The 12,565-nt window shown below is 40.6% G+C and overlaps 1 protein-coding gene across 1 annotated transcript in view; it reads right to left on the bottom strand.

Annotated features, from left to right (window-relative positions):
- Window positions 1–12,565, bottom strand: part of PAK1 (p21 (RAC1) activated kinase 1) — a 91,402-nt gene that overhangs the window by 45,248 nt on the left and 33,589 nt on the right. The window contains exon 5 of the mRNA XM_007940905.2: window positions 804–920. Coding sequence (XP_007939096.1) covers window positions 804–920 — 117 coding nt within the window. The remainder of the gene's footprint in view (window positions 1–803; window positions 921–12,565) is intronic.

Raw genomic sequence — 12,565 nt, 5'->3', positions numbered from 1 at the left:
TTGAACTGCCAACCTTCTGGTTAGCAGGCAAATGCCTTTGGCACTGCGCCATACTACCCTAAATCTCAGTGCAACCTTCTTATGTTATCAGAGTTTAAACCCTAGGTAGTTCTTCCCCTATGATGTTATCATCATTAAAAAAGCCCCAGCAAAGAGACACTAGTAGTATATCATCTGAGTAGCTCAGTGCTGAATGACGCTAAATCAAAGTGAGCATAGAGGGACTGGGGCTGTTCTGAGATGCAGGAACTTCAAAGGAAGTTAAATAAAAATCATTGCCAACATCCGGCATCAAAATGCACTCTTGATGTCCAGCATATTAATAGCACTAATGTATTTATAAATTCTCTTGGGTATTTCAGTATCATCAATGATGTTCTAAGAGGCTGAACACTGCACATTTAACAGAGAAGAAAAGATCTGCATCAGGATCACTTGTGGTTTCCCAGGAGACTAGAACAATTTAAGTTAGTCTTACATAAGGAACATCAATTCTGCATATCTTCCTATCCTATCTGTGAAGAACAGGCTAAGTAAACTGGGGCTAGGCAGGTATAAACACGAATTGCCTAGGACACTTCAGAAATATCTGGATAGCAAAGATAAATAAATACACTGTTTCTTATCTTTAATCATACGGAAAGCATCTTTTAATCCAGGTATTTTGGTTATTTCACCAGCTCTAAAATCTAAAGACCGCTCCCAGAGCATTCAACCTCCAGGCCTCAGCACTAGCTCAAACAATTCTAATTAAACCCACATCCATGACAAATCACAAAGTTGTCAGGGCCCCCAAAACTCACAGATTTTGTATGTTCTGGGCGTGGAGCAATCACTGGAGGAGGGGTAGCATCATCATCATCATCTTCATCTTCTGAAACTGATGGCACTGCAGGCGTCTCAGACACAGCCTTCACATTCTATGCAGGGAAGAAAAGAGATTCCTTCTCTTCAGCTGATAAGGAACTTAAGCCATGAGGATCACTAGCACCCCAGAAGAAACCCCATCCTGACATCCCTTCTGGAACCCACATCAGTCTCCAAGCTCTCCACCTTTGTGGTAGCCAGCCTCAGGATCTCAGTAAGCTTCCCTCTCCTCTGTTATCCGCAACTAATCCATTTAGTCCCCTGAGGCTTCTTCTCCTACCCACAGCCTTACTGTGAAATGGGAAACCAGTTTCCAGCTTTTCTACCTCCATGTCCCCAATCCAGTCCTTGAAGACAAGTTCATAGTACCTTCTCAGCCCAACAGTTTTACTCTCTACCCTGAAAGGATAATAAAGTAAGAAATGTAGGGTAAGGACCAAAAGTTTAGAATTTTATAAGATACAGTAAATGGAAGTTTACTTTACAAAAGACAGGCTTTGCCCTCCCTTTTTCCTCTATTTCCCAAACCTACTGGACCCACCCTGTCAACAGGGGCCCTTGCTTTAAAATGAATACAGAACACCAACAGTTCCTTGTCTCAAGGGGACAATGACTTTCTCCCCACACTGGATGCTATGCATTTTCTTAAGCTTCTGCTTTGCCCTGGAATTAACCTTATAAGACCCATTAATTAGAAGTGCTATAATAGTAATTTGATTTTCCCATGCAAACTGCAAAGAAGACAGGCCAAGAGTAGCAGGTTTTAGGGCAGGTCCAGGCAACAACATCATACTATTACTGTTTACAGCACAAATTCAAGAGACAAAGTGGCTCCAAAACATGAGATTTTTGACAGAGATCACATGATTACAGCATAGGACAAGTGAGGCAACAAGGATCTTTTTATATACACTCTGATATAAATGAATGGTTTCAAGAATTTTCAGAGCACGAAGTTTGTGCTCAGTAAGACAGTGTGATGGATAATGTTGGCACGAAGGTACAAAGATGAAAAAGATGGCCCATGTCCTGAAGCAGCTAACCATCTGGTACATGGGGCAGAGGGTGAGTTTCCCTCCTACCTGACATTTGGGGCCTTCTGAGAGAGGAAAGCCAGGAGTCAGAATGACAGGGGATATATGGAAGAACGGAGAAATACGAGACCAGAGCTACTGAGTAAGAGAATACTCACATACACACTTAGGAGAGAAAAACTGACCATCTAATAGACTTCCACAGGGTCTCCAGCATAGAACATAACTTAGAAACAACAGTGCCAGGCATATGCAAGTACATGTGGTGGCCACAATGATCCCCTTGGTCTCAACCTTGATCCCATGAGGAATGGGAAGGATGAGAAGCAGCATAGATTGCGGGGTAACCTGAAGTAATTTTCAGGTGTAATATTGAATAGAGGTTCTTTCCTTGTCAAAATATCTATTTTTATACTTTTCTGCTCTAATTTCTTTTCTCCCCATTCTCCCCTCACAAAAACTAGGAACCAAAATGGGAATGTAGTTGACTCAGCAGCTTCTTCCTCATTATCAGGTGGCACTAGGTTTTTTTTCTTATGAAACTCTGTTGGAAAGGGGATTTCAGAAATACATTCTGTTTTCTACAGGTGATGGTTTGGAGAAGTAGTATTAACAAACTGTCAGAGTCAAGAATACAGATTTTTACCCTAGATTACTACTTCTTAATCCTGTGTCCTTAAGCAAGGCTAGACTATTCTAAGATTCGAGCTTCTCAATTATAAAATGGGGATAAATGACAGCAGTTCTTCACCTATGACAGAGGGCCACTGGGAGGATGAAATGAAACTATGTGGTTATAAAAACACTTTGAAAATGGTAAAGGGCTAGACAGAAGGAACCAACTGACCAACTGAATGATCATTAGGTCTAATAACACAAACCTCCATTTAAAATGAATCCTTTCATGACAATTATTCAATCTGTATGCTTAGCAAATAATCTGAGAAGCTGGATTATATGAAGAATGCAGCATCGGAACTGGAGGAAGACTAGTTAACCTATGATATGCAGATGACACAACCTTGCTTGCTGAAAGTGAAGATGACTTGAAGCACTTACTGATGAAGATCAAAGACTACATTCTTCAGCATGAATTACATCTCAACAACAATAAAAACAAAAAATCCTTACAACTGGACCAATAACCAACATCACAATAAATGGAGAAAAGATTGAAGTTGTCAAGGATTTCATTTTACTTGGACCCACAATTAACATCAATAGAAGCAGCAGTCAAGAAATCAGACATTATATTTGTTCTAGTTACCTAGTGCCACTCTGACAAGAAAATACCACAAATGGGATGGCCTTAACAATCAAGCATTTATTCTTAGTATTTGGAGGCTTTAAGTCCAAGTTCAAAGTGCCAGGCTCTAGGGGCTGGGTGAAAGCCCCTCAACCTTGGAGTCCAGCTCTGCCTCCTGCTCTCAGCCCACTGGAGCTAGAGGCGTTTCTTCACTCAAGACAGCTGCTGGCTGCTAAGGCTGAGAAGCCCCAAGGTTGACAAGTCAAAAGGCACAGTCCTGATGTTACCAAACCACACAGCAGGCCATTAACTTAAGTCCATCGTAAATTCCAAGGTCGGCAGAGCATAGCAAGCTGCTGAGCAATGACATGCAGGGTCCAAGCGTGCCATAGGCTAGAGACCATTCTCAAAGCTGCTTCTTATATACAGGAAGCAGACCACGTGCTACTCAGCTGCTCCCAGTAGATTCCACCATGGAGTTGATTACCAGTCTCATCATGGGGAATACTACATCCAGCTGCTCAGCCACTCAACCAGGCCTATCCAAGTTGACATACAAACATAACCATCACAATATTGCACTGGGCAAATGTGCTGCAAAAGACTTCTTTCAAGTGTTAAAAGCAAATATGTCACTTTGAAAACTAAGATGTGCCTAACCCAAGACATGGTACTTTCAAAAGTACCATGAAAGCTAGACAATATATAAGAAAGAACAAAGAAGAGATGATGCCTTTGAATTGTCATATTGGTGAAAATAAAAAAAAAAAACAAACTCACTGCCATCAAGTTGGATCCGACTCATAGCAACTCCTCCCTGGGTTAACGAGGTGGTATCACTATGGTAGTAGAACGCCCCCAGTCTTCCTTTCTAGGAGTAGCTGGTGGGTTTGAACCACCACCCTTCTGGTTAGCAGTCAAATGCCTTAGGCACTATGCCACCAGAGCTCCTAGTGTTGGTGAAGGATACTGAAAATACCACGACCTGCTAGAAAGAAAAAACAAATCTGTCCTGGAAGGGCAGCCAGAATGCTCCTTCAAAGTAAAAACAGCCAGACTCCACCTCATCTACTTGGTCATGTTGTCAGAAGGGAATATTCCCTGGAGCAGGACATCATACTTGGTAAAGTAGAGGGTCAGTGAAAAAGATGAAGACCCCCAACAAGACAGATTGACATAGTGGCTGTAAGGATTGTGAGGACAGTGCTGAACTGGGCAGTGTTTTGTTCTGTTGTACACAGGGTCGCTATGAGTCAGGGCTGACTTAACAGCACTGGCAGATGGAGGCAGTACAAAGGCCCTCTCTGATGAGAACATGTCTGGTGTGTTCCAACAACCTCCAGAAGGCATGAGTGAATGCAGCAAAGTGAGCAAGGGGATGTGGGATAAGAAACAAGGTCAAAAAATTAGCCAGGTGCTAGGTTATATAAGGCCATAGAGGCCATAGAAAAACTTTGGAGTTTATACCTAGAAGTCACTGGAGGGCTATGAGCAGAAGAGTGATGTGATTTCTATTTTTTCTCTTTTTGAATACTTTATTAAGATGGACCTTACAAATTAGAGAAAAGATTCTTTATCATAGCCAATAAAATTTAAATTCTTATTTTATAACAACAGAGTGAAAACCACCAAAGAAAATTTGGATCCATAATTCTGATTCACTCAAGAGTTCCTGGTTTTCAGTTCTTTTAAAGAACAGTCTGGTGGAGAATGCGAAGCTTTCAGAAAGAGTACTAAATTCATTTATTAATTCCTGAAATGTTATATAAGCAGCACTTTTATTCCTGTATTTACATATATAGACTAATATATTGTTTTCAAAATCAAACCCAAACCCACTGTCAATGAGCAGATTCTGACCACAGCAACCCTATAGGACAGAGTAGAACTGCCTTTTTCCAATGCTGTAAATATTGACAGAAGCAGACTACCACATCTTTCTCCCATGGAGCAGCTGGTGGGTTCAAACCACTGATCTTTTCAGTTAGTAGCTGAGCACTGAACTACCATGCCACCAGAGCTCCTCAATATATTATTTGCCCTGCCTTAAATACAAAAAATACTGATCACATGCAAATTTTCTACTGCAAATAGGCAAAGAATATTTGATTTAATCTACAATACTATTTAGTTATTAGAAAACAAGATATTACTTCCAAAGCAGAGTAGAAAATAAAAGTTCCTAATTAAAGAACATCTATTCTTCTTTATGTTAGATGGCTTCAACTATTCAACAATATTTTAAGGATTTTTCTACATAAATTCATTCACAGTGTTAGTGTGAGGTTAAAGAGATAATCCATGTAAAGTATATTTAAAAAACACTCAAATATTGTCTATGATAATGTCATTGGCCACTCAATTAGAAGGTGCTTAATACAGGACTGCTGAATGAATGAATGTGCCTTATCCAATAGCAAGATAACCTAGAATGAAACGTCTAAACAGTAGGATATTGAACAAATTAGAGGATGGAGATGATGGAACAAGACTGAGGAGTAAGGGACCAAAATGGCTAAGGACTGAACTATTACCTGACTTAAACCATTCACCTACATTCTGCAGTAGAAATAAGTAGTTCTGATGGTTTTACATGCCATAAAAGCTCGCTTGCTTTATTACATCTTCAACATGATCTAAACTAGCTGTTATTATAGAGAGGCCTGTTTAAAAATACCATGGGAAGGTCCCAAGGCTTGGCAAAAATGGTCAGAGACAAGTCTATACACTCAATCATTTTTTCATGTCTGCTGCCTAATCAACTAATAGTTTCCAGATCAAGAAACAGAGCAAAGAGGGAAATGTCCAGGCAGCAGAACAATGACTCAAGCTCCTGGGCAGTTAGGAAGGATATGATGCAAACACAATGAAAAGGGCCACAGAGAAGATGGTAGCCAGGGTGTGCTCCCTAAGTATTCATGCAAGGTCTAAGATTATACCCACTCCAAAACAAGGAAAAACTGATACTTCTCCTTAGGATAAGAAGACCAACTATAATGCCAGGCTGAACAAATAATCCTTTCCCTTTCTGTGAGAAGTCATGTGGTAAAGTAGGAGGGGAGAAAAAAAATCATAATTCAGAAAGTTCTCCTCATTCTACCTTCTCTTCTCTAGCCCTACTGACACTGCCCTCAAGGTAGGCCTCACGGTATCTCACACCTACTGGTTCTTTACAAGTCTTTCTCACTGCTACCTAGCCCTTCAGTTTTGCCCTCTCCAATGCATCTTTTACAATAATCCCAGAATAATATGTCTTTCATCTTTTCTTTTTATTGTCTTAAAAATATTATATGCAGACTGCCACATATGGCAGAGGGAGGAGATTGGAAAATCCATTTCAAAAAGCAACCATAAACTGGACAAAATTGACAAAAACAACCATTTCAGTACTCTGGAAATCCACCAAAAGCTTACAAAATTCTGAGACGTGCTTATAATGGAAAAACTGCTAAACTTCAAATAAGATTAGTGGAAATCTCTGACATTCTGGCCTGAGGCTGCTCCCATCACCCCACCCATAGCTCCGTCAAGGTAAAGGTTCTGTCAGAGCAGAGCAGGCAATGAGCTGCTGCCATGGCCCAAGAGGGCTCACTTAGATTTGGAGCCATGGGCAAGCCCAGGCCCTGTGGCACGGTCAATGGAACTGACTTCTCAGGGGTGATAACAGGAGTGGGCCAACTTGCAGCTTTACTAGACTGAAACTGCAGTCCTGGCTAAGGCAAACAATTTCTGGGTGAGGGTGCTCAAAGCCACAGAGGAGATGGGACAGGCCTCCAGTTGAACATACACTCCTGGCTTATCCTAAAGCTGTATCATGTGCATAAAAGATTCAAAAGCATCCTATAGAAAGTAACAGCTGGGACAGACCTGAAAAATGTCTGATGTACTCCCTTACACTGACCTGAGATGTTTGAGCAAAACCCCTGTTCAATCATTGGCTAACCATTAAGCTAAACACAGGGACAACCCCTAGAAAGCCAGCCTGTAAAAAAAAAAAAAAATTAAGCAGAGACATCTAGTTATTCTTCTCTTTGTTTGCATTTGCTGGAGAGATCTGCAATTAACTCAGTTTCTGCTCTGCTTCTCTCTCAGGTTCCCATACTCACTAGGAGCTCTCCTCAAGTAGGTAGTTTATTTTCTTCAGAAAATTATCTGGTTTTAGCCAAGAATCAAATGCACCTGCTGTCTTCTACTCATTCTAAGCAGGAGGCTACCCTCAGTGTTTCAAACATAGATTTTAATTAATTGACCCTTGGACATGGCCCAGGCCCTCCCACTTCTTGCATATATTCTCTCATTGGTGTTGCTATTGTTGTTAGGTGCTGTCAAGTTGATTCCAAGTCATAGCAAACAGAGTAAAAGTGGCCCATAGGATTTTCTAGCCTGTCATGTTTACAGCAGATTGCCAGATCTTTCCACAACAGGGCCACTGGTGGGTTGGAACAGCCAACCTCTCAGTCAGCAGCACAGTGCTGAATCATTTCTACCACCAGGACTCCTTTCATATTCTCTTAGGTAGGCTTTTCTCTAGAACTACTCTTACATTCTTAGGATTTTTCTTTTGGACATGTAGTAGGCTGTAGTTTCTTCTGCTGTTGTCAATTTAACCTTATCTGCTTTCCATTATTTCTGTAATTAATTCCATTAATTCCTCACAATGGTCCATTTATGTCATATTTTTGTTTCGGGTACTATCTTGAATTTATTTTTCAATACTTCTTTTCTGACATTAAGAAATTTTGGATAGCAAGAGAGATGGATACATGAACTCAGTTCACTATCCTGATCCAATTTCCAGAGGAATCTTGCTAAGATGCTAATGTAGAATAAAATGCACATTCAACTATATCACTCTCCTATTTTTAATAATTCCTTACCAATGTAAGGGCCAATATCTTTGGTCTGATATGCTGGATCCTTAAAACCTGGCTTTTGTTCTTGCTGTGCCTCAGGCAGAAAAGCATTGCCCTGGTTTCCCTGCCTGGTAGCATTATCCTGTATTTACCCAACACTGTATTATAAATCTGTTTACATGCCTGTTCCTCACTAAGTTGTAAGATCAAGAGCAAAGACCTACCAGTCCTTGATTCTTGAGACCCAAAGAGCCCATCATATAGTAAGTGTTCATTTTATAATAAGAATTCAAACACAAAAATGCCACAGAATCTTAGAGCTGGATCTTAGACCAGTAAGCCACAAATAATAGAATGATAGAGTTGGAAGAAAACTTAAAGATCATGTTTGTTAAATTAACAAATCTTTAGGGTCCAGTAACTGTGCAAATTTCCCCGTACTATGAGGCAGAATTAAATCACACCATCATATATGGTCCATTGTCTCAGAGAAGACTAAGGTCAAGGGGCACAACAGAGTCCACAAAGACAACGTTTTACAGTCTATTTTGGTGAGTAGTGACTGGGGTCTTAAAAGCTTAGGAGTGGCCATCTAATATGAACTAGTGTTCTTTCCCCACCTGGAGCAAAGAAGAACAAAGAAAATGAAAGATGCAAGGGAACAATTAGTTCAATGGACTAATGGACCACAAAAACCCCAGCCTCCAAGACCCTGAACGGCAAAGAACTAGAAGGTGCCCAGCTACCACTGCTGACAACTCCCCAAAAGGGATCACAACAGGCAGCCACAGATAGAATGGTAGAAAAATGTGGAACAAAACTCAAAATCATAAAAAAAGACCAGGTTTACTAGTCTGACAGAGACTGATGGAACCCTTGAGACTATGGCCCTTAGATACCCTTCAAGCCAGGAACTGAATTCACCCCTGTGACTCAACTTTCAGCCAAACAACAGACAGGCTTATAAAGTGAACAATAATAACAGGCAGGCATGCACGCATTAGAACAATCAACCACGGAAAAGGGCAGCATTTGTCCAGGGATAAAGCTAAGAAGGCAAGAAGGGATAGGAAAGAAGGACAAAGAGAAATGGTAAACACAGGAAGGAAGTGGAAAGACTTCTGTTACATTCTGAGGACTGAAATGAATGTCAAACAAAATGTGTGTGTATTGTTCAATGGAAAATCAATTTGCTCTGTAAACTTCCACCCAAATTACAATAATAAATAAATAAATGAATTGGCCAACTGTACATTATTCATATATCTCTTGCAGCCCTTATCTCCCCAGTCTGTCATTACTTTTTCCTTAAGGGAAATTAATATAGTACATATTCATTTTTATATCATTAACACCTTGGCACAAAGTCCTCAGGAAATATTTGACATATGAATAAACGAATGCTCAGAAAAACTGAATTTTGTACTGGTTTCTACTACTGACTCACTCAAATAAGGAACAAGTCATTTAATCTGAGTCACAACTTCTTCATCTATATTACAGGAATAACAATCCTGTCCAACATATTTCACAAATCGTGTGGAATGATCTGTGTGAAACCATTACAGAAAACAATGGCATGCTACCACAATACAAACCATACCCCCCATGTAAAACTTGTATGAAATATACAGCAGTGAGCTATACAACAAAAGTTCTGAATTGTTGGGGAGAAATGCCCTTGACAGCCTGAGTGGTTTTAATTGTAAATACTAACCCTGTACAGGTTTTTACCAAGCAGGTGTTATCCTCTCTGCCATATGGCCTGAGCCCCAGGGCTCCTTCTCCCTGACAAACAATACAGTGTAGCTTCACTGAAGTCTCCTTTATAAGACCTCTTGGACGTCTTTCTCTGTTCCCTGCCACAGTGAAAAGAACCTTAGACTCAGAAGACCCCAGTTCTATTCGAGTTCTGCTACAATAGCTAACTATGAGTCTTCAGCAAAGCCCATTTTTCTACCTGTGAAATGGATATGATAATTGTGAGGACGAATTATGCTAACATATATTAAGTTCTTAGCACAATGTCTGGCACATATTAGGTGCTCAGCAAATGATAGCTGTCAATACCATATAGACTTTTGAGCCAAAAAGCACAGCTCAGCTTTGTTCAGGCCACTTCTTCAATAATTTATTACTGTTCACAATGGGGAAACCCCTAAAGATCTCATGTTCGCAAATTCTTCCAAACCTCTTCTATCAGATAGCAAACATTTCTGCTATCTGATGAAAGACAGTGTGAATTGGGGGAGAGTAGTGCAGACTGGGAATCAGAGGCCTCTTGTCAACTCTTCTCTATTTCAGATTTATCATCTATAAAGTAAATAACCCACCTCATTGAGTTCCTGTGATTAAAAAACATAGTGAATAAGAAAGTACACACAGCATGCTACAAGGCCCTGGATATGTGAACATTTATTGTAATCAATAAGAGTATCAGCAACACAGAGTAACTAATTTCCAATACTAGAAACATGGTTCAAAGTATTTTGACATTGACTGAGTATTGGATTAGAATTTACCACATCCCTGCTTGGGAGCTCTGGTAGTGTAGTGCCCAAGGCACTTGACTGCTAACCAGAAGGCTGGTGGTTCAAACCCACCAGCCACCCTTCAGAAGGAAGATGGGGCAATCTACTTCCATAGTGACACAGCCTTGAAAACCCAAGGAGGGGTTGCTATGAGTTGGGTCCAACTGGACAGCACATAACAATAATAATACCCCTGCTTAAAATTCTTCAGCAGCTTCCCATTACCTTTTTAAAAAAGTTAAAACTCCTACATGATCTGGCCTGTTTACCATTCCTCATCCTCTACTCCCGTCACATGTCACATTCCAGTCATATCAAACTACCTGCAATTCCCTTCCAAGCATACCTTGCATACCTCCCTGCCTTTGCACATGCTCTTCTCTCTTTCTGGAATACCTTCCTCTCTCTTTAATTCTTGGCCTAGATAACTAATTCATTCAGCTCAAACTTTACCATCACGAAGTTTTCTCTCATACATCCAACCTTTCATTCAGTGTATGTCTACTGAATGCCAGATGCCAGGGATATAGCAATTAACAAGTCAAACACAGTTCCTGGCTTCATGAAGTTTAGCATGCTGTACTATTAAAGGCCTGTCACTTTATGTCCCCAACAAGACTAGGAAATTCCTAGGAGATGGGACAATGTCTGATTCATCACCACTTCTCCACATAGGACCTGGCAGAGGAGTTTTTTTGCAAATGTTTAGTAAAAAAATTCAGACAGCACAAACCACCTTTGTATAACAGACATTATATATAAAGAATAGCGGTATTCTCCTTTATGTATTACAGTTTATTATTTATAAGACACTTTCAAACACATTAAAATCTAATTTCATCCTTGTATCTATCCTGGAAAATAGGATTTATAAATTGAGAAAGAGATCTTTGAGGTCATCTAGTTTTACTTCCTGTCCAATTCTTTTTTTAATTCTTTTTTTTTCAATTGTGATTTGGCTGAAAGTTTAAAGAGCAAATTCACTTCCCATACAACAGTTCACACACACTTTGTCTCGTGACATTGACTACAATTTACCACAATGCAACAGCTCCCCTCCCACATCCTCCCCATAGTTCCCTCTTCCCTGTGTCCTTCCCTCCATGCACTCTTGCCCCCTGAGCTGTCTCCCTGTGCATAAACAGCCCTTCTTTTTCCCATGATTGTTCTCTCCAAGGAGTGTATCTACCTAGTGTAAATGTTCACTTCATATGCCTGTCTGTTGTTTGCCTGGGAGCCATAGGAATGGGTTCAATTCCAGACCTGAAAGGAGCTAGGGGCCATAGTCTAAGGGGTTCCATCAGGCTCTATCACACCAGCAAACTTGGTCCCTTTTTTTTCTTTCCAAATGATTTTGAATTTTGTTCCACATTGTTCTCCCTCTCTATCCAGGATCTCCTACATAGATCCCCCTCCAAGTGGTTCACAGTGGTAGCCAGACACCATCTAGTTCTTCTGGTCACATAATCATATAGGCTGAGTATCACATGGGGTACCAGTCACTTGGACTAATTGTTTCCATGAATCTTTGGTTTCTCCATTCTTCTTTGCTCTGGATGAGGAGAGACCCATCGTTGCATCTAGATGGCCGCTTACAAGATTGTAAGAGCCCAGTCGCTGCTTGCCAAAGTAGGATGTGGAACAATGTTTTGTGTAGTGTGTTATGCCAAGTGAGCTTGATATCCCCTGCGACCATGTTCCTGAACCCACAGGTCCAACTACTTGATCCCTCTGGATAGCTGGCTGTGCCCAAGAAGTGACTACAACCTTTTCCCTTGTCAGCTCAAATATATACCTGGGAATTCTTACAGAACACACAAATAAACTTGTAGAAACATTGTCTGCCAACACTATACATGGTCTTGGGCATTGTTGTTGTTGTTGTTGTTAGGTGCTTTTGAGTTGCTTCTGACTCATAGAGACCCCATGCACAGCAGTACAAAACACCGCCCCATCCCACACCAGCTCCATGATCCTTGCTATACTTGAGCCCATTGTTGCAGCCACCATGTCAATCCATCTCGTTGAAGACCT

The sequence above is a fragment of the Orycteropus afer genome, unplaced genomic scaffold (assembly GCF_000298275.1).
Source record: "Orycteropus afer afer isolate SDZICR_OR568_19922 unplaced genomic scaffold, OryAfe1.0 scaffold00074, whole genome shotgun sequence".
Lineage (NCBI taxonomy): Eukaryota > Metazoa > Chordata > Mammalia > Tubulidentata > Orycteropodidae > Orycteropus > Orycteropus afer.
This window is presented reverse-complemented; position numbering and strand designations above follow the sequence as displayed.